The sequence below is a fragment of the Hemitrygon akajei genome, unplaced genomic scaffold (genome assembly GCF_048418815.1).
Source record: "Hemitrygon akajei unplaced genomic scaffold, sHemAka1.3 Scf000161, whole genome shotgun sequence".
Classification (NCBI taxonomy): domain Eukaryota; kingdom Metazoa; phylum Chordata; class Chondrichthyes; order Myliobatiformes; family Dasyatidae; genus Hemitrygon; species Hemitrygon akajei.
Window position 1 is genome coordinate 791845 of NW_027332047.1, and position 24162 is coordinate 816006.

The 24162-nt window shown below is 46.1% G+C and overlaps 1 protein-coding gene across 1 annotated transcript; it reads left to right on the top strand.

The window, feature by feature from the left end:
- Nucleotides 1-285: 285 nt before the first annotated feature.
- Nucleotides 286-23090, top strand: LOC140724098 (uncharacterized). The gene is made up of 5 exons (XM_073038583.1): nt 286-327; nt 7305-7387; nt 10899-11066; nt 19834-21754; nt 22091-23090. Exons 4-5 carry the CDS (start codon nt 20240-20242, stop codon nt 22352-22354), a joined length of 1779 nt encoding a protein of 592 aa, XP_072894684.1. The 5' UTR covers nt 286-327; nt 7305-7387; nt 10899-11066; nt 19834-20239; the 3' UTR covers nt 22355-23090.
- The last annotated feature ends 1072 nt before the right edge of the window (nt 23091-24162 follow it).

Genomic DNA, 24162 nt, shown 5'->3' on the forward strand with positions numbered 1-24162 from the left:
GTGTTTCATATCTGCATTTGTAAGAGGATTGTACTTTGGCATTAAGTAAACGAAATGCCTGTTGATATTGAGTGTATCGCTTATGGGAGCCGCTTTCTGAGTTAAAAAAAAGCTGTTGATTTTTCTACACACAAAACAAACTGAGCTATGGGCATGAAACCAGTGCTTGCAGAAACCTTTAATGGCACCGTGATTACCCATAAAGCGCTGCGTTTAAAATTTCGCTGTCGCTTGAAGCACCGATCAAATGCGCAGGCGTCAAGCTTGCTGCTCTCTTGGAAACTCCGCATGCGCGCAGTACACAAAATGTCGGGAGGACCGGCAGAGGTAAGAGAGGGTGCTGGGTGGGTTTTAATTGAGTGACAATTGCTGTGAACATTGAACACCGTGACCCACAAACTCGGCACAGGCCAGGTCTTTTTCCTCTCTCTCAGCCCCACGATCAGTACACGGGCCCCGGGGAGCTTCCGGCTAATCAGGGAATGCGAGCAAATAGATCTCACAGACAGAGCTGAGCTCCAGAAAACTAAATGCAGGGATCAGGAACTCGTAGAAAGGGAACTGTCAGAAACTAGCCACGCTCCCGAATAATGGCTTCAAGACAAATTCAAGGAAACAAAGTTTATTAACAGTTCTGCAGAGCTGGGCCCCTTCAGAGAAGGGAACCCTGAACCTTACAGGGCAGCAGGTTTTATCCTTCTTCCTTACCACCCCTCCTCCCTGACCCGGGAGGTACACAGTGTTTTCCCATTCCATATTTGGAGTTGTTTTTTTACACGTTTCTGTAAAACAATAGTCCATATCTCAGGACTTCAATGATTCCACAAACTGTTAATTTTGTCAAGGCTTCTGCATTCATAATTAGATCACACTTGTTTACAGACTTTAACCCAGACATAATTAAATCACAGTTGTCCCTAAACATAATTAAATCACATTTGTCCTTTGACTTTAACCCGGACCTGTCAGAAACGCACATCTTAATTTTGAATCTTACAATACCACCCTTTTTCTTTTTAAGATGTGCGTTTCAGCTAGCATTTCTCTCACTCCCAGGGGGCCCACCTTTTTCTTTAATAGCATAAGTTTCAGCCCGTTTGTCCCATGATGGGGTATCGCTACTGCCTGGAGCTGGAATATACTGCGCCTGATCAGTGTTCGTATACAAGGAATCAAACACGGCAAAAGTAAGAGAATCATTAGACCCCCGCCTGCTACTAGGAGAGCGGTGCGCCACCAACTACCTCCCAGTCTAGCCAACTTATGTTCCCCAGGGATCTCCAGGTTTGTACTGGCACGTGGGCCAGTTTCCGAATTTTGTCGGATATTTTTAACACGGCCTTTCCACTGTTGTCTATCTTAAGGCAACAGTTTGTAAGATTGAACTTCCCACATACCCCGCCTTCAGAGGCCAATAGGTAATCCACAGCCAGCCTGTTCTGGTATATTGCTGTTCGCATCTGACTCTGCTGTTTTGCCAACAGCTCCAATGCCAGTGCCGTTTGATTGGTTATCACTTCCACCACCGCCTGCAGTCTAATAATTCGGTTTAACATGTAGACAGGAGTGCGATACCCCCACGACCCATCCTGGGCCCAGGTCACTGGCCCATAGTATTCAATGATGCGAGCCGGTGGCCACTCATCAACCCACTCACCCACCTTTATCTCCCGTGTTTCTCTCCTTAATGAATCAAACAGCTTAATTCCCAGCTTCCGGTCACCCTCCTGAGGCAGGAGGAAGAACTCCGGTCTTATGAGACCCAGGAAGCAAACACCCGCCCAGTCCCACGGTAGTTTGGTATACGCCTGATTACCGCAGATCCAGAATAACCCCTCCGGGGCAAATCCTCCTTTCTTTGCTTCCTTCCATACTTCCCTGACCCTGGGGACCCCTTCGTACGGATTCATTCCGCTGCACTTCCAGAATTTAGAGCCGTTTCCTACGGCCTCGCAACTGCCATTCGGTTCTCTGGTTATGTACCATGCTGGCTCCTCTGGCCACCAGGTAACATTACCTTCCCTCTTTGTTAATTTAATGCTTCGGCAGGGACTTTCTCCCACCTTTACTTTCCCCTTTCTTTCAACACATACTTGTCCCTCCGGGTAATTGGTCAATTTCCACCTTTGCTTCTTCCGGTCTGGGACATTTGTCCAATTGTGCACAAGCAATTCCCACACACTCAAGCTCTCACCCCTCCACGGCCACAGTTCACTCATGTGCGGTCCTCCACAGACCCAACAACCACTCACATTTAGGCTCGTGGCAATCCGAGTCGCTAAGTCTATAAAGAGGTTCTCTTTAACATCGGGGAGGACTATATCTCTCTCTATCTCCTGATATATAGACGGGTCCGTGGAGACCACTGCCGCCTTCCTTTGCTCGCGCTCTTCCGCCTCCTTTTTCTTCTCATCCTGTATTATAATCTCCTTTACCTTATCTGCATGTTCCTTAACCAGTGTAGATGGGATGTCCCACTGCCCTCCCTTGTTTATACACAACCACCGGTCTTTCCTGGGACAGCTGAGACTTCTCATGGTCCCCCCCTGTCCCATGTATCCTTTATTATAGACTTGGTAATAAGGTTTACTATTCTCCCAACATGTTTCTCTCTTGCTTAGATCATAGCATTGATCATTCACATGCGAGTGGGACACAAATGATCCTGGGAACACCCTCTGCCCCACTCGTACCACGGTTCTGCACTTGTCACATTTCCCTTCAATTTCCCCGACATATAGAATCAAATATATTACAGTCAATAATGTTACAGTCCACATAGAGTTCATTTTTGCTGCCTTTTCAGCCTCACCACCAACGGTTCTTCACCGGGAACACAGGTCCACTCAGTGTGGCTTTCGGGCTTCACCGGTCCTTTTACCCTGGATGCATGTGTCCACCCTTTTTCTTTTGTCCGTACAGCCGCCTCTGTTGTTAGCAGGACCTGGAAAGGGCCTTCCCACTGTGGCTGTAACTTCTCCGGCTTCCAGGTCCTTACCAGAACCCAATCTCCAGGCACGATCTGATGTAAAGCAAAGTCGAGTGGCGGAGTCTGGGCCAAGAGACCCTTTTTCCGTAGTTCTTCAAAGGAACGGGACAGTGCCAGTAAATAGTCCCTTACAAAGATATCACCCCCTTGTAGTGTGGGGTACCCTTCCACCTTATTCCAATACGGGAGTCCGAACAACATCTCATATGGGGATATTCCTATGTCCTTGCGGGGCGCTGTTCGTATTCTTAAAAGGGCAATAGGGAGACACTTAGTCCATGGTAGTTTGGTTTCTAACATCAACTTGGTCAGTTGTGCCTTTAGGGTGCTGTTCATTCGTTCTACTCTTCCCGAACTCTGGGGATGCCACGGGGTATGGTACTTCCATTCGATATCAAGTGCATCGCAAATTAACTGGTGCGTATCTCCTTCTTGGTACGTGGTAGTGACATTCCCGTTATTCCAGCTATCCTTTCTGGGGTAATGCATCGCTGTCCTTTACTGACCCGGTGTCCCATGTACCTTACTTCCTTTTCTACAAATTGTAACGTTTTCTTTGAGACCCGTAGACCCTGCTTCCCCAGGAAGTTCAGTAGTCTGATGGTGTCTTCCTGCACCCCTTCCTGTGTTGGCCCGGATAGTAATAGATCGTCCACATACTGTAGCAGTTGGCTCTCTGGAGCACATTGGAATTCCGCTAGTACTTGCTCCAAGACCTGCCCAAATAGGTTAGGTGATTCGGTGAACCCCTGTGGCAGGACCGTCCACCGGAGTTGTCTTTTCCGCCCCGTCGTAGGATTTTCCCATTCGAACGCAAACATGTCACGACTGCTCTCTTCTAGCGGGCAACTCCAGAAGGCGTCTTTTAGATCTATTACACTGAACCTTTCATGGTCAGGGGAGATCTTACTCATCAGTGTGTAAGGGTTGGGCACTACCGGGTATCGGGTTTGGACTACTGCATTTAGGCCCCGCAGGTCTTGTACCATCTAATAAGTCCCATCTGGCTTTCGCACCGGGAGTATTGGGGTATTATACGGTGACATACATTCCTCCAGTAGTCCGTCAGCGATCAGTCCTTCAATCACCGGCTGCAGCCCTTCTCTTCCTTCCATTGAAATAGGGTACTGTTTTCTCCGTACTGGCGAACTGTTAGGTAATAGTGAGATTTGCAAGGGGGGACGTTCAAGCCCCCCCGGTTCCCTTCCTGGTACCATACCTCCGGGCTTATTTTCCTATCGTCTTCTTCCCTGAGGGCAAACAGCTGTAACATTATCTTCCCGTTCCTGGGCACAGTCCCGATGCCTAGCCTGACTTGCAGATCCCACCCGAGCAGGTTGAATCTCGCAGAGGGTAACAAAAGTAGGTCCTGTCATGTTACCCTATCCTCATGTTCAATTTTCACGTTTTCTAAAACAGGTACTTGTATTATTTTGCCTCCAATACCGGATACTCCCATTACCTTTGTTCCGGTTCGGGCGCTGGGAGGTATCTGGATTACGCTAGATCTTTTGGCACCGGAATCTACCACAAAGGTTGTATCTGACCCTTGGGGACCTACTTTTAAATTTACCAGGGGTTCCTGCCGATAATTCATCCCCAAGGGGTGGAACCCCTGACCTCCCTAGTCTTCATCTTCCATCATAGCATACGAGCGCACTTCCCGTCGGTATCTGGGGCACTCGCGCCTGAAGTGTCCCTCTTCGTTGCAGTGAAAACATCTTAAAGCCTTCCTTAGCCCTCCTCCTTGCTCCTGGCTACTACCTCGATCCAACCATGGTCCCTGTCTCTCTCTACTATCTGCGGTTACTTGTCGTACTGTCTGGACCATTATCCTTGCCGTCTTCTTTTGTTTCTCTTCGTCCCTTCTTACAAACACTTTCTGTGCCTCCCTAAGTAGTTCACTTAAGGGTTTAGTATTCCAATCTTCTAGTTTTTCCAGTTTTTTTCTTATATCTGGCCATGCTTTCGATACAAATTCAACACGAATCAGCTGTTGGCCAACCTCCGTCTAAGGGTCTTCGATTTGCGGAGTGGTAGGGGGCACATATGGGGCGGCAGGTGGTCGAGCACCTCCCATGTATTCTTTTTCTGTCCCCCTTCATTTATCGTTTTCAATTTATAACTATTTGTTGTTGGTAACCAGCATAGGGCATAATCACTTTCTTCGGGTTTAACGTTAGGTTTTGAATTCACGTACAGATTAAAGGCTTGTTGTACCCAATCCTGGCTAGACCCGAACTTAGGCCACCACACAGCCGACCCTTGGATCGGCTGGCGGGACCAGAATTCACAGTAATGTATCATTTTTTCTTTGATTTCCCTTTTCGCCTCCCATAATCCCAATTTTCTAACATCCATCCCAACGGACTATCAGGGGGTACCCCGGGGTATTTTTCATCATTGGCGCCTGGATTTCCTTTACCCTTGTCTCTCTTAGACCCCTTATTCCCCATCTCGAGGACTTGCCCGGTTCCAATCCACCCACAGGCACCCCGTAATTCCACAATTCTCGTGCACTACGTCTCTGCAGGAATTTAATTTGAATGTGACCCACCTAGCTCGGTCACTCCTGTCCAATTCCGGAACCTGTATTACCGCGATCGCCCAGGAATTCACCTGCAGGCACCCCGCAGTTCCACAATTATCGTCTACTACGTCTCTACAGGAAGAATCACCCCCGCAGTTCCACGATTCTCGTGCACTACATCTCTACAGGAGAAATCACCTGCAGGAACCCCGCAGTTCCACGATTCTCGTGCACTACGTCTCTACAGGAGAAATCACCTGCAGGAACCCCGCAGTTCCACGATTCTCGTGCACTACATCTCTACAGGAGAAATCACCTGCAGGAACCCCGCAGTTCCACGATTCTCGTGCACTACGTCTCTACAGGAGAAATCACCTGCAGGAACCCCGCAGTTCCACGATTCTCGTGCACTACGTCTCTACAGGAATTTAATTTCTTACCTGGGTCCTGTGCACAGAAATTACTCGATCGCTCACTGTCTCAACTGCCTCGACAACCCCTCTTTGTTTCCTTGAGTCCGCCGGATCACTCGCTCAAGCCGCGCGGGGCGACGAGCAAGGAATCAGGGACTGCCGAACTGCCGATGTCCTTCCTTGCCCCCCTCACGGCTGGAGTGTGGATCCCGGATGAGCGCCCCAAGTTGTCAGAAACGAGCCACGCTCCCGAATAATGGCTTCAAGACAAATTCAAGGAAACAAAGTTTATTAACAGTTCTGCAGAGCTGGGCCCCTTCAGAGAAGGGAACCCTGAACCTTACAGGGCAGCAGGTTTTATCCTTCTTCCTTACCACCCCCCCCCCCCCCCTGACTCGGGAGGTACACAGTGTTTTCCCATTCCATATTTGGAGTTGTTTTTTTACAGGTTTCTGTAAAACAATAGTCCATATCTCAGGACTTCAATGATTCCACAAACAGTTAATTTTGTCAAGGCTTCTGCATTCATAATTGGATCACACTTGTTTACAGACTTTAACCCAGACATAATTAAATCACAGTTGTCCCTAAACATAATTAAATCACATTTGTCCTTTGACTTTAACCTGGACCTGTCAGAAACGCACATCTTAATTTTGAATCTTACAGGAACAATATCTTTCTATCAGCTGTTGAGACAATCACCTTTGTTCTGCTTCCAACCGCAGCTGCCGGCAATCCAAATAACACACGCAAAATGCCGGAGGAACTCAGCTTTAGTAGTCTTTTCTATCGATGCTGCCTGGCCTGCTGAGTTCCTCCGGCATTTTGTGTGTGTTGCTTGTTCTGCCTGCTCTTGTTCTGGCGTTTTCTAACGGTGAGGACATGCTTTGACCCATTCTGTCTGGGTATATACTGATACCAAACACCTTTGCCCTGGGCAACAAATAGCTTTCACATCACAAATGTGCCAGACTCCAATGAGACAGACTACTGCCCTTCCCTTCATATTCATTGGCTTTGCCATCACCGAGTTCACCACTGTCAGCCACCTGGAGTAGGGGTTCAGGGGAAATATTTATGTACAATACAGAAACTGGTGTTACCTGTGTGTATTGTGGCGATGCAAAAGTTGCTGGATAATTTGCAAGTGGGGAGTGATATTTGGAAAACTGCCTTTTTAAAGTATCATTTAGCAAGAAAATCACTTACAGTGACATGCAAAAGTTTGAGCACCTCTGGTCAAAATTTCTGTTACTGTGAATAGCTAAGCGAGTAAAAGATGATCTGATTTCCAAAAGGCAGAAAGTTAAAGATGACACATTTTTTAATTTTTTAAGCTAGATTACTTTTTCTTTTCCATCTCTTACAGTTTCAAAATAAAAAAAAGGGAAAAGGGCCCGAAGCAAAGGTTTGGGCACCCTGCATGGTCAGTACTTAGAAACAACCCCTTTGGTAAGTATCACAGCTTGTAAACACTTTCTGTAGCCAGCTGAGAGCCTTTCAATTCTTGTTTGGGGATTGTTGCCCATTCTTCCTTGCAAAAGGCTTCCAGTTCTGTGAGATTCTTGGGCTGTCTTGCATGCACTGCTCTTTTGAGGTCTATCCACAGATTTTCGATGATGTTTAGGTCAGGGGAATGTGAGGGCCATAGCAAAACCTTCAGCTTGCGCCTCTTGAGGTAGTCCATTGTAAATTTCGAGGTGTGTTTAGGATCATTATCCTGTTGTTGAAACCATTCTGTTTTCATCTTCAGCTTTTTTTTTTACAAATGGTGTAATGTTTATTTCCAGAATTTGTGGTATTTAATTGAATTCATTCTTCCCTGTACCAGTGAAATGTTTCCCGTGCCACTGGCTGCAACACAAGCCCAAAGCATGATTGATCCATCCCTGTTCTTAACAGTTGGAGATGTGTTCTTTTCGTGAAATTCTGCACCCTTTTTTCTCCAAACATACCTTTGCTCCTTGCGGCCAAAAAGTTCTATTTTAACTTCCTCAGTCCACAGGACTTGTTTCCAAAATGAATCAGGCTTGTTTAGATGTTCCTTTGCAAACTTCTGATGCTGAATTTTGTGGTGAGGATGCAGGAAAGGTTTTCTTCCGATGACTCTTCCATGAAGGTCATATTTGTGCAGGTGTCGCTGCACAGTAGAACAGTTCACCACCACTTCGGAGTCCGCTAAATCTTCCTGAAGGACTTTTGCAGTCAAACGGGGGTTTTGATTTGCCTCTCTAGCAATCCTATGAGCAGTTCTCTGGGAAAAAGTTTCTCGGTCTTCCAGACCTCAACTTGACTTCCGCCCTTCCTGTTAACTGCCATTTCTTAATTACATAACGAACTGAGGAAACAGCTATCTGAAAATGCTTTGCTATCTTCTTATAGCCTTCTCCTGCTTTGTGGCCATCATTTATTTTAATTTTCGGAGTGCTGGGCAGCTGCTTAGAGGAGCCCATGGCTGATGATTTTTGTGATAATGTTTGAGGAGTCAGGGTATTTATAAAGTTTTGAAATTTGCATCACCTGGCTTTTTCTAATGAAGATTATTAATAAGCCATAGCCCTAACAAGCTAATTAATGTCTGGGACCTTGGTAAAAGTTATCTGAGAGCTCAAATCTCTTGGGGTGCCCAAACTTTTGCATGGTGTTCCTTTATTTTTTTTCACTCTAAAATTGTACAAAACAAAAATAATACACTAATCTTGCTTAAAATGTTGAAAAGAATGTTTCATCTTTAACTTTATGACTTTTGGAGATCAGTTCATCTTTTACTCACTTAACTATTCACAGTAACAGAAATTTTGACCAGGGGTGCCCAACCTTTGCCTGTGTGACTTGTTGAGGTTGGGTCCTGGGATATCACAGTTCTTGATCCAGGTAAAATGGACCCGGGGATCGAGCAACTTGGGCTTATGAGGTGTTGAGCGAGTATTTCTGGTCTGGGATCAGATGCTTGTTTCTGGAGTTCCTTTGGAAGCAATGACTGCTAATCTGAGGAGAGGATGAATTCCAATTCCAGCCTCACAGGGACAGGCTGTGTCCCCCCCCCCCACCACTGTCACCTGTCTGTCACCCGGTGTAAATCAAGCAGAATCTCAAGTTGCTGGAGATCTGCACTAAAAACTGAAAATGTTTGAAGTCATTCTTTTCTTTTTGCAATATTTTTATTCAGAAGGAAAAAAGATTTACAGAGTGCAACACATAGATACATCTCAACATAACTTGTGTACATTCATATATTGTAATAAAATTGATTAAAATGTTATAGCATCAGACATAAAGGTATACCACTCTGTAATCAAAAATTTAAAGATAGGTCATATATTTTTTTATATATTAAAAAAGTCAACCCCCTACCAACTACCAAAGAAAAAAAGCTGATGGATGACAATGGATAATTAGAAAAAAAAACATATTCACTTAAGAAGAGAAGATAAAAATATACATAAAAGTCTGTGCACTGTTAAACTTTAAAAATTGGAAAAGTAATTTAGGAAAGGTCCTCAAATACCATAAAAAGATTGTTTCGAATTTAAGACTGAGCAGCGGATCTTTTCTAAATTTAAATACGACATAATATCACGTAGCCATTGAAGATGTGTAGGAGGGGTAGACTCCTTCCATTTAAGCAAGATTGCTCTTCTTGCTAAAAGAGAGGTAAAAACTAAAACCTGTAGGTTAGGAGTATTTAAAGTTATATCTTCATTTGCAATAATACCAAACAAGGCAGTAAGGGGATTTGGGTCAAATTGGACCCTAAAAAGTTGAGAGAAGGTATGAAATACTTCCCGCCAAAACTTTTCAATTGTAGAGCAAAACCAAAACATATGAATTAAAGAGGCATCAGCAGAGTTGCATTTATTACAAAGTGGAGAAACATTCGGGTAAAAACTGGAGAGCTTCTGTTTAGAAATGTAAGCTCTATGAACCACTTTAAATTGTAGAAGAGAATGACGAGCACAGAAAGATGGTTTATTAACCCGTTTAAGAATTTTATTACATCTATCATCAGAAGTCATTCTGACAAAATGTTATTAATCTGAATTGTAAAGTTTGTTCCTCTCCCCACAGCTGTTCCTTACCTGCTGAGTGTTTCTGGTAATTCTAGTTTCTTTTTATTACATTCACCCCAGAATGGTTTATATTTCCTGAAGTGGACCTGTTTAAACCTGGAAATGGAAATGGCTCATTTTGTGATAGTAGAGCAGTAAAGAAAGCACAACTTTTCTCTGTAAATTATCCTGGTACCAGTTTGTGTTCAGTACAATTGTTGCTAACAAGATTTACAAAAATAATCTCAGGAATGATTGACTTTATGTCTGAGGAGCATTTGATGGTTCTGGACCTGTGCTCAATGGAGTTCAGAGGGACGGTGGGGGTGGTGAGGGGGATGTATGGTTAAGTAAACCTACCGAATGCTGAAAAGCCTGGATACAGTGGACATGGAAAGGATGTTTCCATTAGACGGAGAATCTGTGATTTGACAGCACTGTCTCAGAAAAAAGATGCTTCCCTTTAAAACTGAGATGAGAAAAATTTTTGGGCAAATTATGTCTGATCTGTGGAATTTGCTGTCACAGAGGTTGGTTGAGGCTGCCATTTGGGTATATTTATGACAGAGATTAATATACTCATGATTGCTAAGTAGCTTCGGGGTTACAGGAGGAAGGCAGGAATATGGTGTTGGAATAAAAATCAGCCATGGTTGAGTGGTGGGGCAGACCAGATGGATCGAATCACCTAATTCAGTTCCTGTGTCTTATGTCTTACCATGACTGAATGATGGCTGCTTCTTATCCCAGATCATTTTGTGACGTGTGAGGGGCAATAAAAGATTGTTCACTGAGATCATTATATCTGCCTTCAACGTTTGAGTTTCAGTGAGTTTTGTTCTTGGTAACATTTAGCAGAAATGTTTGGTTCTCCTTTTTATTGTTAATGTGCTTCATTATCTTTCATGTTAAAGTTGGACCTGCGGTGAGAGATTTATTGGAAGAAAAACCCCAAATGGAAGCAAACCACGACTGAAGACAGTGGAACATCAACAAGTGAACCTGCCCGAGGATTGAGAGCATCAACTGGAGAGAACCCATCTGACTCAGAGATTCCAGTGATTCATTCAGGAGAAAGTTTGGTGAGTCTCATTTACTCAAACACTGGTCCTTTAGACATTACATACCTGTAAAAGGAAGGTAGGAAATTGTTGGAGTGAGACTGAATGTGCCCAGAGGAACCAGTTATGCCTCTGTCAGACCCAGTTGCAATCATTCCAGTTCTGGTAATGTGCTTACAGCAGCCCAGTCCTTTAAAACCACTCCCATTCTGTGGAAGTCAAATCTGGAAAAAGTCACTCAGAGACCATATAAGTACAAACTCTTTACTCCAAGCACCCAGGCCTTACTCAGTTAGTCGCTCAAACAGGAACAGTCTATGACTGTTACCGCTCAATCCGCTAACTGACTAACAATTCCCCTTACACCACAGATATATCTATCCAGATACCCATCACACAAGGCAGGCTGGAGCCAAAGTTATTTACTATATTACAGCCCCTTAAGACAACTGACAAAATAGTCATAATGGCTTCCACACACAGAACAGACTGAAGCTGTCCTATCTCTACCCATGAGTGCACGAGGAGATAAACATCCAGAAAGCCTAGCTAGCTTACCTCAAGAAGAGATATGGCTCAGATGGCTTAGCACATCTGTTGATCGTCAGCAGTTTCTTTCAGAAAAATCGGCTGCTATTGTTTAACAAAGTGTTAACCCTTTTTCATACTTTATCATTCCCTCCTTTTGATCATGGATAACATTACGGCATATCTGTGGGTAAAAACAGCATACAACCGTAATTATAACAATGATATGTCCAACTATTAGGCCATAATGCAATACCATGCCCCACATATTACCGAACAGGCCTTCAAAGACCACCATTTCATCCCCTCGGTGAACCAGTGTAAATCCTGCCCTACTTTCTTGATGCTGTCAATCTCCCTGGCAGTGTGCTCGGAGAGGGATGTAATGTTAGTAGACTCATCAGGGATATAGGTGCAGCATTCTGTGTCAATAATAACACAGGTTCCGCCTTTCACAGCTAGGATAAACTCTAAGGCCATACGATTCTGTAGGACTGTTTGCCGGATTGCAATCATTTCAGTGGATATTTCTGTTACTTGGCCTGTGTTTCTGTCAGGGCCCCTGCAGTATTGTGGCCAGCTCCTCAAGTGCTGTAGCCAAATTGATTATCTTTGGTGGATTCCTGGCTACTCCATAGGAGAGAAAAGTGATCATCCAAAATCACTCAGTCTCAGTTATTCCTCTCCGCTGCTGGGCATCTGCAAGTCTGGCTAGGATGCATGCTTCCCAGTATAAGAAGTTCTGTTTGGTGGGAGCCTGAGATACCATCCCTCAAAACACTGACAGCCACAGTCTTCTCTGACTGGACCACAGTTCCTCATCTCACTTCCCCGGGTGTTATTTGTGTAAGCCCAGGCTGAGAGTTCCTTACTCTGGTTGAGCGGGATTACTGACATTGGAATCATAGTTTTACTATGCTGCGGAATTTCAGCACAAACCCAGCAGGCCCCTAGTTCTACCTGTTTGGCATCGGTGTGACAGAGAGACAGAAAGGTGTTAATGTGGGGGCCCCCGGATGCTGGGGTGAGTCCTCTCAAAGACATAAACCCCAACACCACTATCAACCAACATATTTTCCTTTAGTTCGAGACAGTTCTTCTACTCAGACAGACATACTTTATTGATCCCGAGGGAAATTGGGTAACATGTTAAGCAGGTTTGGCACCTAATCGATCTATCCACCGAGATTGCCCCTTCAGTTTCACAGCCATGGGATTGGTCATTAACACCTGATATGGTCCTCTCCACCGAGGTCCAACTTTCCCTCAATCTCAGTTCTTGATCAGGACAAAATTCCCAGGTTCTATGGTAGGCTAGTCACTCCTCTCTGTGGAGTAGTCCTCTTCCTTGTAAGCCTGTCGAACCTGTGAATGTAATGCTTGGAAAATGTTGGTCTCTTCCCTGAGGGGATGCATATCCAATTTTGCTGGTAGACATTGTGAGAGCAATGGTACACAAGGTCTTGGTCCCCAGGGTGTCCTCATGGGCCGTCCATGAATGATTTCAGCTGGTGACAACACTGTTTTCCCATGTGGGGTAACCCTCAAGTGGAATAGGGCTAATGGTAGGTCCTTCATCCAAGCGAGTCCAGTCTCCGCTGTTAGTTTGGCTAATTTACTCTTCAGAGTGCCATTGACTCTTTCCACTATGCCAGCGGCCCATGGGTGGTGTACACAGTGGAATTGTTGCCTGATAGCTAGTTTGTTACATACCTCTTTGTTCACTGTCACCACAATGTGTGGGCCATTGTCAGAGCTCAGCATCTCCAGCAGGCTTTACCTTGGAATTATTTCCCATAATAATAACTTCATAACAGTCATAGCATTCTTATTGGTAGTTGGAATAACTTCAATCTATCTACTAAACACATGTATAATAATTAAGCAGTATCTATAGCAATGTACTCTAGGCAATTCAGTAACATCAACTTGTAGACACAAAAATGGTCAAGGGAGTCGTACCCGGTGTGCAGGTTAACAACCATTCCCTCCTTTTCCAGGTGTGTGCATAATTGACCAATATAGGTAAAAACTGTGTAGGAACACAAACCTGTCCCACTGGGGTGATCCAGAAACCTCGGTCGGGGTCTTTCTGGCACCCCACCTGGAACTACAGCTTGCACTCCTCCTCAGAGGCGTCCCCCTGAAAAGTACGTACCTCCCACATGTCTGGCAAACCCGTTCTGCTTGAGTCATGGAGGATTGCTTGATGGTAATCCGAGGAGACTACAACTATCGGGGATTGTGCAGCACTTTTCGCTGTCTAATCTGCTGAAGCATTGAGTTTATTGACCCGGTCGGAGATGCCGGTGTGGGCCGCACATTTAATAATAGCCAAAACTCGTGGTAACTGTTGAGCGGTGAGTAAGTTATTTACAAAGGTGGCATTACTAATGGGGTGGCCAGAGCAAGTCAGGAATCCCCATGTTCCCAGAGAGCCCGGTAGTCATGTACAACTCCAAATGCATAACGGGAGTCCGTGTAATTGTTCGCACTTTTATCTGTTGCTAGGATACAGGCAGGAGTCAGAGCAAACGGCTCAGCCTCCTGGGTAGAGACAGCTGCTTCAAAAGAGGCCTGCTCAATTACTTCACTGTCCGTCACTATCACATCACCAGAATATTGTTTCCCTGCTGGATCCACAAAAGAGCCTCCATCCTTATATGGAGTTGCGTTGGGTTTGAGGGGGTATTGCGGAATGGATGGGAGAGTCTGTCCTTCTTCCGCAGTGATCCGGACTGGGGCAGTTTGTGTGGCCGATCTCGTGGCCTGAAATTGCCCAGAGATGGGGTACAACATCTTGGTCAATATTAAAAGGTTGTCTTACCAGATGTGCCATCTTCAACTCAAAGTCCTTCCAGTATTGGAGTTGTCCTGCGCCCAAGTTTTGCCAGTCTCCCTTGTAGCTGGAGGCTTGTTTCATCAGGGTGCAGGCAAAGAACCCTGGGGTCTTTGGTTTGAACCCGGGGCAAACCCTGACGGTAGTATGGGGAAAAACCAGTCCTGTCTGTCGCCAAAGGAAATCTGGAACTTCGGCCAGAAATGCACTGCCCTCTTTTCCTTTAAGTTCTCCAATCACCGTGACTGGGAACTTCTGTCCCTCGAGGGGTGCATAATACTGGCTTTCCTCAGTTGAGCACCCCGGAGGGTCATAGCACAGAGTCACATGAGGGTCGGCCGCTGGCAGAAGGGGTTCAAACACAGTGGAGTCCAGATTAAGTGCCCACCACTGGGGGGGGAGGGGTGGTGCCAGTAACTGGGGAAGATGTCGGTTGTTCACTAGTCCCAGGGTGATATCCTTGTCCACGCAGAGAATCTCGACTTACAACGGACAGAGCAAGTCTCTCTCTGCTAGATTACACCCCGACTGGTGGTGACTGTAAATGAAACCTCACACTGGGTCCCCTGGAATTCTACCTGCAGTGGCTGGATACGTGAATACGTACATTCCGTTCATTCAAACCCAAACAGAGTGATTGTCGCGTCTGATAGCTGTTTTCCCTTTTCCGATACTATTTTCTGATCGACAGTGGTTGTGGTTGCCCCCAATCAGAAGTGGAACCGGAATTCCAGCAACTTGAAATATTAAATTGGGCTCTTCCTGAGGGGTGGTACTCACAGTAGGAAGCATCCTTGATTGTCAATTTCTAAACAGGTTGCTGTCCCCACCTGTCCCTTGGTAGGTTTTTGTTCCCATTTCGGATCCCCAGATATAGCCCGCTCACGTCTTTCTTTGCCGCTGAACATATTCACCTTTAATGTTAGTTCCCTTTGGGTTTGATCAGGATTCGAAAGTCGGGTCCCAATAATATGTCAAAGCTTGTCGCATTCGATTTCGGTCATTGTCAGGCCAATCCATATTATTTGTTTTAATCATGTTGGATAACTTAGTTGGTAAGTATTGGAGCGGTAAGGCTTTAAACTGGGGGTGGGGGTGTGGATTCCCAGTGCCGTAGCAGTCCACAAACTGCTCCCGATAGTCTCGTCCCGATTCCCCAGGCTTAGGTTTGCATTCAAGAACTTCAGTGATGTTTACAGGTTGCTGGAGAGCCCTTTCCAAGGCTTGAATAATCTGGTCTGTCTGTTCATTCTCATTATGGTTTCCCGCCTGTAACTCCTGATAGGTTTGGTATCTCAATTCTGCCTTCCATTTCCACCCCTCATCAGCTGAGAGAATCATGCAGCAGAGACCGAATAAATCTTGCAGGGTCGCATTAAACATTTGTATAGTACTGCGGACACACTGAGCAAACTGTGCTGGTCTTTCTCTTCTACCTGGGACCTGATTCATGATCATTATCATTTCTTGAGGCTTCCAGGGTGCATACACAGGAATCACTGAGGACTGTCCCTCCTCCTGCTGCTGGTGGACTGGGCAGCATTCGGTGGGCAATTGCCTTCAGAACCATAGAAGGTTACAGCCCAGAAACAGGCCTTTTGGCCCTTCTTGGCTGTGCCGAACCAATTTTCTGCCTAGTCCCATTGACCTGCACCTGGACCATATCCCTCCATACCCCTCTCATCCATGTACCTGTCCAAGTTTTTCTTAAATGTTAAAAGTGAGCCCGCATTCACCACTTCATCTGGCAGCTCATTCCACACTCCCACCACTCTCTGCCTGAAGAAGCCCCCCCATGTTCCCTTTAAACTTTTCCCCTTTCACCCTTAACCCATGACCTCTAGTTTTTTTTTTTGTCTTCTGGCCTCAGTGGAAAAACCCTGATAGCATTCACTCTGTCTATACCTATCATAATTTTATACACCCCTATCAAATCTCCCCTCATTCTTCTACGCTCCAGGGAATAAAGTCCTAACCTATTCAACCTTTCTCTGTAACTCAGTTTCTCAAGTCCCGGCAACATCCTTATAAACCTTCTCTGCACTCTTTCAACCTTATTAATATCCTTCCTGTAATTAGGTGACCAAAACTGCACACAGTACTCCTCACCATTACATTCCAACTCTGATACTCAGTACTTTGATTTATAAATGCTAATGTACCAAAAGCTCTCCTTACAACCCTATCTACTTGTGACGCCATTTTTAGGGAATTATGTATCTGTACTCCCAGAGCCCTCTGTTCTACCGCACTCCTCAGTGTCCTACCATTTACCTTGTATGTTCTACATTGGTTTGACCTTCCGGTGCAATACCTCACACTTGTCCACATTAAACTCCATCTGCCATTTTTCAGCCAGTTCCTCCGACTGGTCCAAATCCCTCTGCAAGCTTTGAAAACCTTCCTCACTGTCCACTACACCTCCAATCTTTGTATCATCAGCAAATTTGCTGATCCAATTTGCCACATTACCATCCAGATCATTAATATAGATGACAAATAACAATGGACCCTGCTCTAACCCCTGTGGCACACCACTAGTCACAGGCCTCCACTCAGAGTAGCAATCCTCCACTACCACTCTCTCGCTTCTTCCATTGAGCCAATGTCTTTGTGGAGCCATTAAATCTGGGGTTCTATTGGATCCTTCCCTTCCTGTCTCGGTATTCTCTTAATGAATCTCAAAGTTTACGGACCTCCCCTTCCCTGCCGCCACTGTTTTACCTGAGCGGACAGTGTATCTGAGTACTGGGAGGACTGGGATTTGGGAGCACTGGGTGCACTTGGCTCCTGGTAAGTTGGGTGGGGGGTGCTACGGTGGGTGCCCACTCCTCATCACGGTCACTGTCCTCAAACGGGGTCAGTATGCCAGACATGGGTTCGGGATCCCTTGTTTCCCTATCAGTTCGAACTTCAGACTGATGTTCCTGCCCTGCTGTCCTATCTAGGCCAGCCTTGGTTTGCTTACGTTGTTTTCCCTGCTCTTGCTTGCTGCATCTATCCACCCATTCATGCTCCACTTTTAGCGTCTCCCAACCTTTGGTGTTCTTCCTGCAGTACATACCTCTCTCCCTTTGTCACATGCATTATTGCTCCAAGTTGCTAATAATGTACCGTTCCACTTTCCATCTGCCTTTTCCTTCCAATCCCTTTTCAACAATTTCCACTTCTTTCCACAGTTTTTTTCCCATATCAAATTTACTGCTTGTTCTCATGAGGTAATATCCCTGGTTCCTCCCCAGTGGCCACATTTTGTTCCCCAATTTCTTATTCAGCGCTGTACTCAACATGCGCAAATCTTTTTCCTTGTCTGGAAAACTCTCACACATTGTGTAGGGCTGATCCTGGCCCACTCATATCAATCGACTGCAGTTGACCCATGTGCACCAAATAATATACCCAGCACAAAGCCTCCCGCTCAATTAACAATCAGATATATTTACCTGGCTGGCACTTCCTGCCTCCTGTCTACTTAGTGAAATTTACCTGGAACCGCCTCCTGCCCACTTAGTAAAATTTTGCCTCCCTTATACGAGACCCCCAACAGATTCCTTCCCAATCCCGTCAAGGTATGCGATCAGCCTTGGACGAGGGACCGTACCTCGAAAGGAACTAACGGAGAGCGACATAATGTAAAATACCTATTGGGTGCCCGGTCAGTCTCCGCAGTCCCCAGAGTGGTCCAGCCACTTACTCAGCCCGTCTGCTTGGCACTCCCTATATTGGGATCCTGTTCATTACGCCAAATGTTAAAGTTGAATCTGAATAAAACACGAGAGACCAGCTTCTTATCATCACCACAGTTTATTGTGCATTCTCCTGTAGGAGTTTGAGACCCAGTTGTCAAAGTGACTGCCACCATCCACCATCTGACAAGTGGACTGACTCTGTCAGGTTACAGCCATGTATTTATACATGAACCCAGACATTTATACATAGTAAGCCCCAGACATTACTATTGCAAGATGTTATTAGAACTGGTATGCCCACCCAATCTGTTGGTGTAAAACTAAATTACGTAGATAAGAGAGTTCGCTAAATGAAGGTTCTAATTACAGTTGGATGTACTGTCCAGTCCTTATCAGTTATTCCCTTCACAAGGCTCTGACTTAATTACAGACATGTTCATTCCGGTCCTTATCAGCGAGTCCTCCTCCCTTCACTCAAATGAGGGTACAGTGCATAATGTTATCAGCTAACGAGGGTACAATGTATAATGTTATAAGCCAACAAGGGTACAATGCATAATGTTATCAGCTCTCAGTGAGTCTCTCTGCAAGCCACAGAGAACTGGTAATGAGCCTGTCTTAGCAAACCACTGAACACAGAGTTTACTTCAGTTCAAAAATTCCTATTCAGTCCCAAATATTCTTTTAGCCAGAGATTACATAGGATCAAAATGTTTTGTTTTATATATCCTTAATTCCTCAGGCGGGTTCACGGGAAATATTTATGTCCATTATAGAAACTGGTGTTCCCTGTGTATATTGTGGTGATGCAAAAGTTGCTGGAGAATTTAGAAGTGGGAAGAAGTGGAGTGATATTTGGAACTCTGACTTTTTAAAGCGTAATTTAGCAAACAAACCACTTATGGACAATATGCAAGAGCTTTGGTGAGAAAATCCTTCATTACCGATAACAGGCCTGCTAAATAGTTTTTGTGAGAGAGCAGATGAACTTGATCAAACCCAGAGGAGATCAAAGTTGTTATCGACAGTGATTTGCTATCTGTTAAAATGAATACCTCTCTATATAAAATTCACTCTGCACATGTCACTTGGAAAAAAATGTACAGTACATGATTTATGTGCCCACTGGTCATTACAAGTTAGAGGGGACATTGGTGGGAAGGTGGGGAGACCGCCAGTGTCCTTGATGCCCTCACCTACAAGATGTGCATCCAGCTGCAGCTTGTAACCCTGCACTTAAGGAGTTGGATCTTGAAATGGATGAATTTATCCCCCAGGTCTAAAGTGGCTAACACGAGGAGCATAGTTTTCAGGTGCTTGGAAATAGATATCGAGGGGATGTCAGGTGTTAGTTTTTTTACACAGAGAGTGGGGTGCATGGAATGCAGTACTGGCTATTTGCGTGAGAGTGGTTCAGTTACTGTGGGGCCAGGCACTGATGCAGCTCAGAGGAAACAGGGAATAATACTAATGGAGAGAGTCAAACTGAGCCAGGTCACAGATTGGAGATGGCAGAAATGCCCCATTCTCATAGAGACAGGAGGAGCATCAGAGAGTTTGATGGTCATTCCAGGTACTAGCATTGTGCCCAGTTAGAAGATGACTTCTCTCTCTAACTTGGGTTGAACTTCACTGTAACAGTGTGAAGCCATATCACACCTTGACAACTCAAGTGATCTCATCTGAAATGTTGTCCTACATCCATTGATGGATTTTGTAAATCTTTTTACAGGTTAAAAATGATGAGGAATTTGTCTACGGGAATCTCAAACAGATCACGTCAGTTTTGCTGTCTCTGACCAGATATTTACGAAGTGGAGCAAGGGATTCACTTCATCTTCCTTCCTGTTCAGACTGTGGGGAGGGATTCACTTGATCATCTGACCGACTGGCACGCCCGTCATTTTACATGGGGGAACCCAATCACCTGCTCAGACAGTGGGAATGGATTCAGTTGATCATCTCAACTGAAGGTACATCAGCGAGTTCACACTGGGACAAGGCCATTCACCTGTTCTGTGTGTGAGAAGGGTTCCAGTCGGTCTTCCCGCCTGTGGACACACCAGTCAGTTCACACTGGGCAGAGGCTGGTCATCTGCTGAATTTGTGGGGAAGGATTCATTCAGTCATCTGACCTAATGGCTCACCAGCGAGTTCACACTGGGGAGAGGACGTTCACCTGCTCGGACTGTGGGAAGGGATTCACTCGGTCATCCCAACTGAAGGTACATCAGCGAGTTCACACTGGGGAGAGGCCATTCACCTGCTCGTACTGTGGGAAGGGATTCACTCAGTCATCCCATCTGAAGGTACACCAGCGAGTTCACACTGGGGAGAGGCCGTTCACCTGCTCAGACTGTGGGAAGGGATTCACTTGCTCATCCCAACTGAAGGTACATCAGCGAGTTCACACTGGTGAGCGGCCGTTCACCTGCTCAGTCTGTGGGATGGGATTCACTAGCTCATCTAAACTGAAAATACATCAGCGAGTTCATACTGGAGAGAGGCCGTTCACCTGCTCAGACTGTGGGAAGGGATTCACTTGCTCATCTGACCTAATGGCACACCAGCGAGTTCACACTGGGGAGAGGCCATTCACATGCTCGGACTGCGAGAAGGGATTCCCTTGCTCATCCCAACTGAAGGTACATCAGCGAGTTCACACTGGGGAGAGGCCGTTCACCTGCTCAGACTGTGGGAAGGGATTCACTCGGTCATCTCAACTGAAGGTACATCAGCGAGTTCACACTGGGGAGAGGCCGTTCACCTGCTTAGACTGTGGGAAGGGATTCACTCGGTCATCTCAACTGATGGTACATCAGCGAGCTCACACTGGGGAGAGGCCATTAACCTGCTTAGACTGTGGGAGGGGATTCATTTCCTCATCTAACCTGAAGGTACATCAGCGAGTTCACACTGGAGAGAGGCCGTTCACCTGCTCAGACTGTGGAAAGGGATTCACTCGGTCATCTGACCTAATGGTACACCAGCTAGTTCACACGGGGGAGAGGCCGTTCTCCTGCTCAGACTGTGGGAAGGGATTCACTCGGTCATCTCAACTGAAGGTACATCAGAGAGTTCACACTGGAGAGAGGCCATTCACCTGCTCATACTGTGGGACAGGATTCACTCAGTCATCCTCCCTAATGAAACACCAGCGAGTTCACACCGGGGAGCGGCCGTTCACCTGCTCGGACTGTGGGAAGGGATTCATTTGCTCATCTAACCTGAAGACACATCAGCAAGTTCATACTGGTGAGAGGCCATTCACCTGCTCAGACTGTGGGAAGGGATTCATTCGGTCGTCTTACCTGATGGCTCACCAGCGAGTTCACACTGGGGAGAGGCCGTTCACCTGCTCAGACTGTGGGAAGGGATTCCCTTGCTCATCCCAACTGAGGGTACACCAGCGAGTTCACACTGGCGAGCGGCCGTTCACCTGCTCAGACTGTGGGAAGGGATTCCCTTGCTCATCCCAACTGAGGGTACATCAGCAAGTTCACACTGGGGAGAGGCCGTTCACCTGCTCAGACTGTGGGAAGGGGTTCACTTGCTCATCCCAACTGAGGGTACATCAGCGAGTTCACACTGGTGAGAGGCCATTCACCTGCTCAGACTGTGGGAAGGGATTCACTCAGTCATCTGAACTGAAGGTACATCAGCGAGCTCACACTGGGGAGAGGCCGTTCACCTGCTCAGACTGTGGGAAGGGATTCCCTTTCTCATTCCAACTGAGGGTACATCAGCGAGTTCACACTGGTGAGAGGCCGTTCACCTGCTCGGACTGTGGGAAGGGATTCCCTTGCTCATCCCAACTGAGGGTACATCAGCGATTTCACACTGGCGAGAGGCCATTCACCTGCTTAGACTGTGGGAAGGGATTCACTAGGTCATCTATACTGAAGGTACATCAGCGAGTTCACACTGGCGAGAGGCCGTTCACCTGCTCGGACTGTGGGAAGGGATTCAGTTGCTCATCCCAACTGAAGGTACATCAGCGAGTTCACACTGGGGAGAGGCCATTCACCTGCTCAGACTGTGGGAAGGGATTCACTCAGTCATCTCAACTGAGGGTACATCAGCGAGTTCACACTGGGGAGAGGCCGTTCACCTGCTCAGTCTGTGGGAAGGGATTCACTTGGTCATCTCAACTACAGAGACACCAGCGAGTTCACACTGGGCAGTGGCCGATCACCTGCTCAGCCATTGGGAAGAGTTTCTCTCAGCCAAATCACCCAACTGTGCATCATTGACTTCAAACTGGAGAGGCCGTTCACCTGCTGTTATTGTGGGAAGTGATTTACTCAGTCATCGAGGCTTATGTAACTCTCGCTTCGGCTAGCAGCTTAATGTAGGGGGTGATAGCCCCCAGCCCGGCCGAACTAGAGAAATCTCGTTTGGGTGGATGCTGTGTGATGTGTCCCCTGTTACAAATCAGTTCCCTGAAATTACAAACAGTACACAATATGCGATTAAACGATTGAGCTTTATAATCCTTACTTTGACTACAGGATTAGGTAAGTAAACAAAGAAGAATGGCCCGCTCTCTCCATTCATGTCTTCTCATCTCTCCCTAGCGAAAGACCACAAATTCTCTCTTCCAGACTCACAAGAAAGAACGTTTCTCTCGTTGGATAGCCCCGCACACCATAACCCTGTTATCTCCAGGCTTAACCTAAACAATGCTGCTACTGAGAAACCATTACCTCAGCAGTGAAACATTGCAGAGAGGCCATTACATTAGCAGTGAAACCTTGCAGCACGTTACACTTGTGACACACTACCGGGTTCACACTGGGGAGAAAGTTTCAATGAGCTGCATGCTGGATATTTGTCCATCACCATTGCTGAATGCAATTTCGAGAGTGACTGTCGGTGCTGAACTCTGCAATTATTGCTGCTGCTCACCACATCCAGTTCTGAACCCTGGTCACTGGGAATGGGTGGAGTTTCTTCTGCTGCACATTCACCTTTTATGGGACTGGAGTTTAATATTCTGGATCTGCGACAAATAAATCAGTTTATTTTAAACTCTGTCTTTGGTATTTAAGTGAATTTATAACACACCAAGTGTACAGTAGAGAGTCAACTCTAGCCAGCTGGACCCTGCCAATGATTCTGTTCCATGACAGTCCTTTTAAATCCTCCCCTATACGGCCAAAACGGCATAGCTTTCCTCAGGAGAAATCTTCCCAGACAGATCTCTCGGAATTCTTTGGTGAAATAAGAAAGGTGGTGGGTGGTGTTTGTTTGGATTTTCAGATTGTTTTGAACAAGGTGCTGCAGCTGAAGCTGCTTAACAAGACCACAGCTCATGGTATATGATGTCTCTTTGCTGTTCCCGCTGGAGTTTAGAATTATGGGCGGGTTTCCTGAATACTGTAAAGCCAAGATAGAGAGGATGTTTCCCATAATGCGTAGCCCAGGACCAGGGGTACACCCTCAGACTACAGGGAAATCAATTCATAAGAAAGATGAGGAGGAAGTCTTATGATATGTTTATTCAACATGGCCATGACTGATATCTGCTTCTGTGCCCATCCCCCTCTATCTCCACCTCAAATGTACCCAGTCAGCTGCCTACACTCAGCTAGATAGACACTTCACTGATCCTAAAGGAATTTACATGGAAGATTTAGAATTTTAGAAATTTCCATATGTCTCCATTTAAAATGAGTGGCCCTTTTCGATCCCTGTCAGTTTCTCTCTCACTGATCAACAGAGATATCAAAGGGCCAGTCCCGTTCCCTCGTATATCTCCCCCGGCTCAATCCCTGGTTTCTATCCCAGTTTAACTCCTCATCTCTCTTCCCTCCCATATTCGCTCCAATCTCTCCCCGTCATTCTCTCCCGTGCCTCTCTCTGCCCCCTCGCTCGCTCCCCGTTTATTTCTTACCCACATCCATCTCACTCTTCCCGCCATTCTCTCCCCTCACTGGTTGTTGCCACCATCTCTCTCCCCTCTGTTTCTCAGCTCTAACACTTCCCTGCCAGCTCTCCTCAGTCTTGCTCACTAACACTCCTAGTCTCTCGATTCTCTCTCCCTTTTTCACAACCAGCA

Bases quoted from the DNA above. Each gene is read 5' to 3' on its own strand.
- LOC140724098 (XM_073038583.1), top strand. From the start codon at position 20,240: ATGGCTCACCAGCGAGTTCACACTGGGGAGAGGACGTTCACCTGCTCG. The intron at 21,755-22,090 runs GTACATCAGCGA...TCCCAACTGAAG, and splicing joins CTCAGTCATCTGAACTGAAG to GTACATCAGCGAGTTCACAC.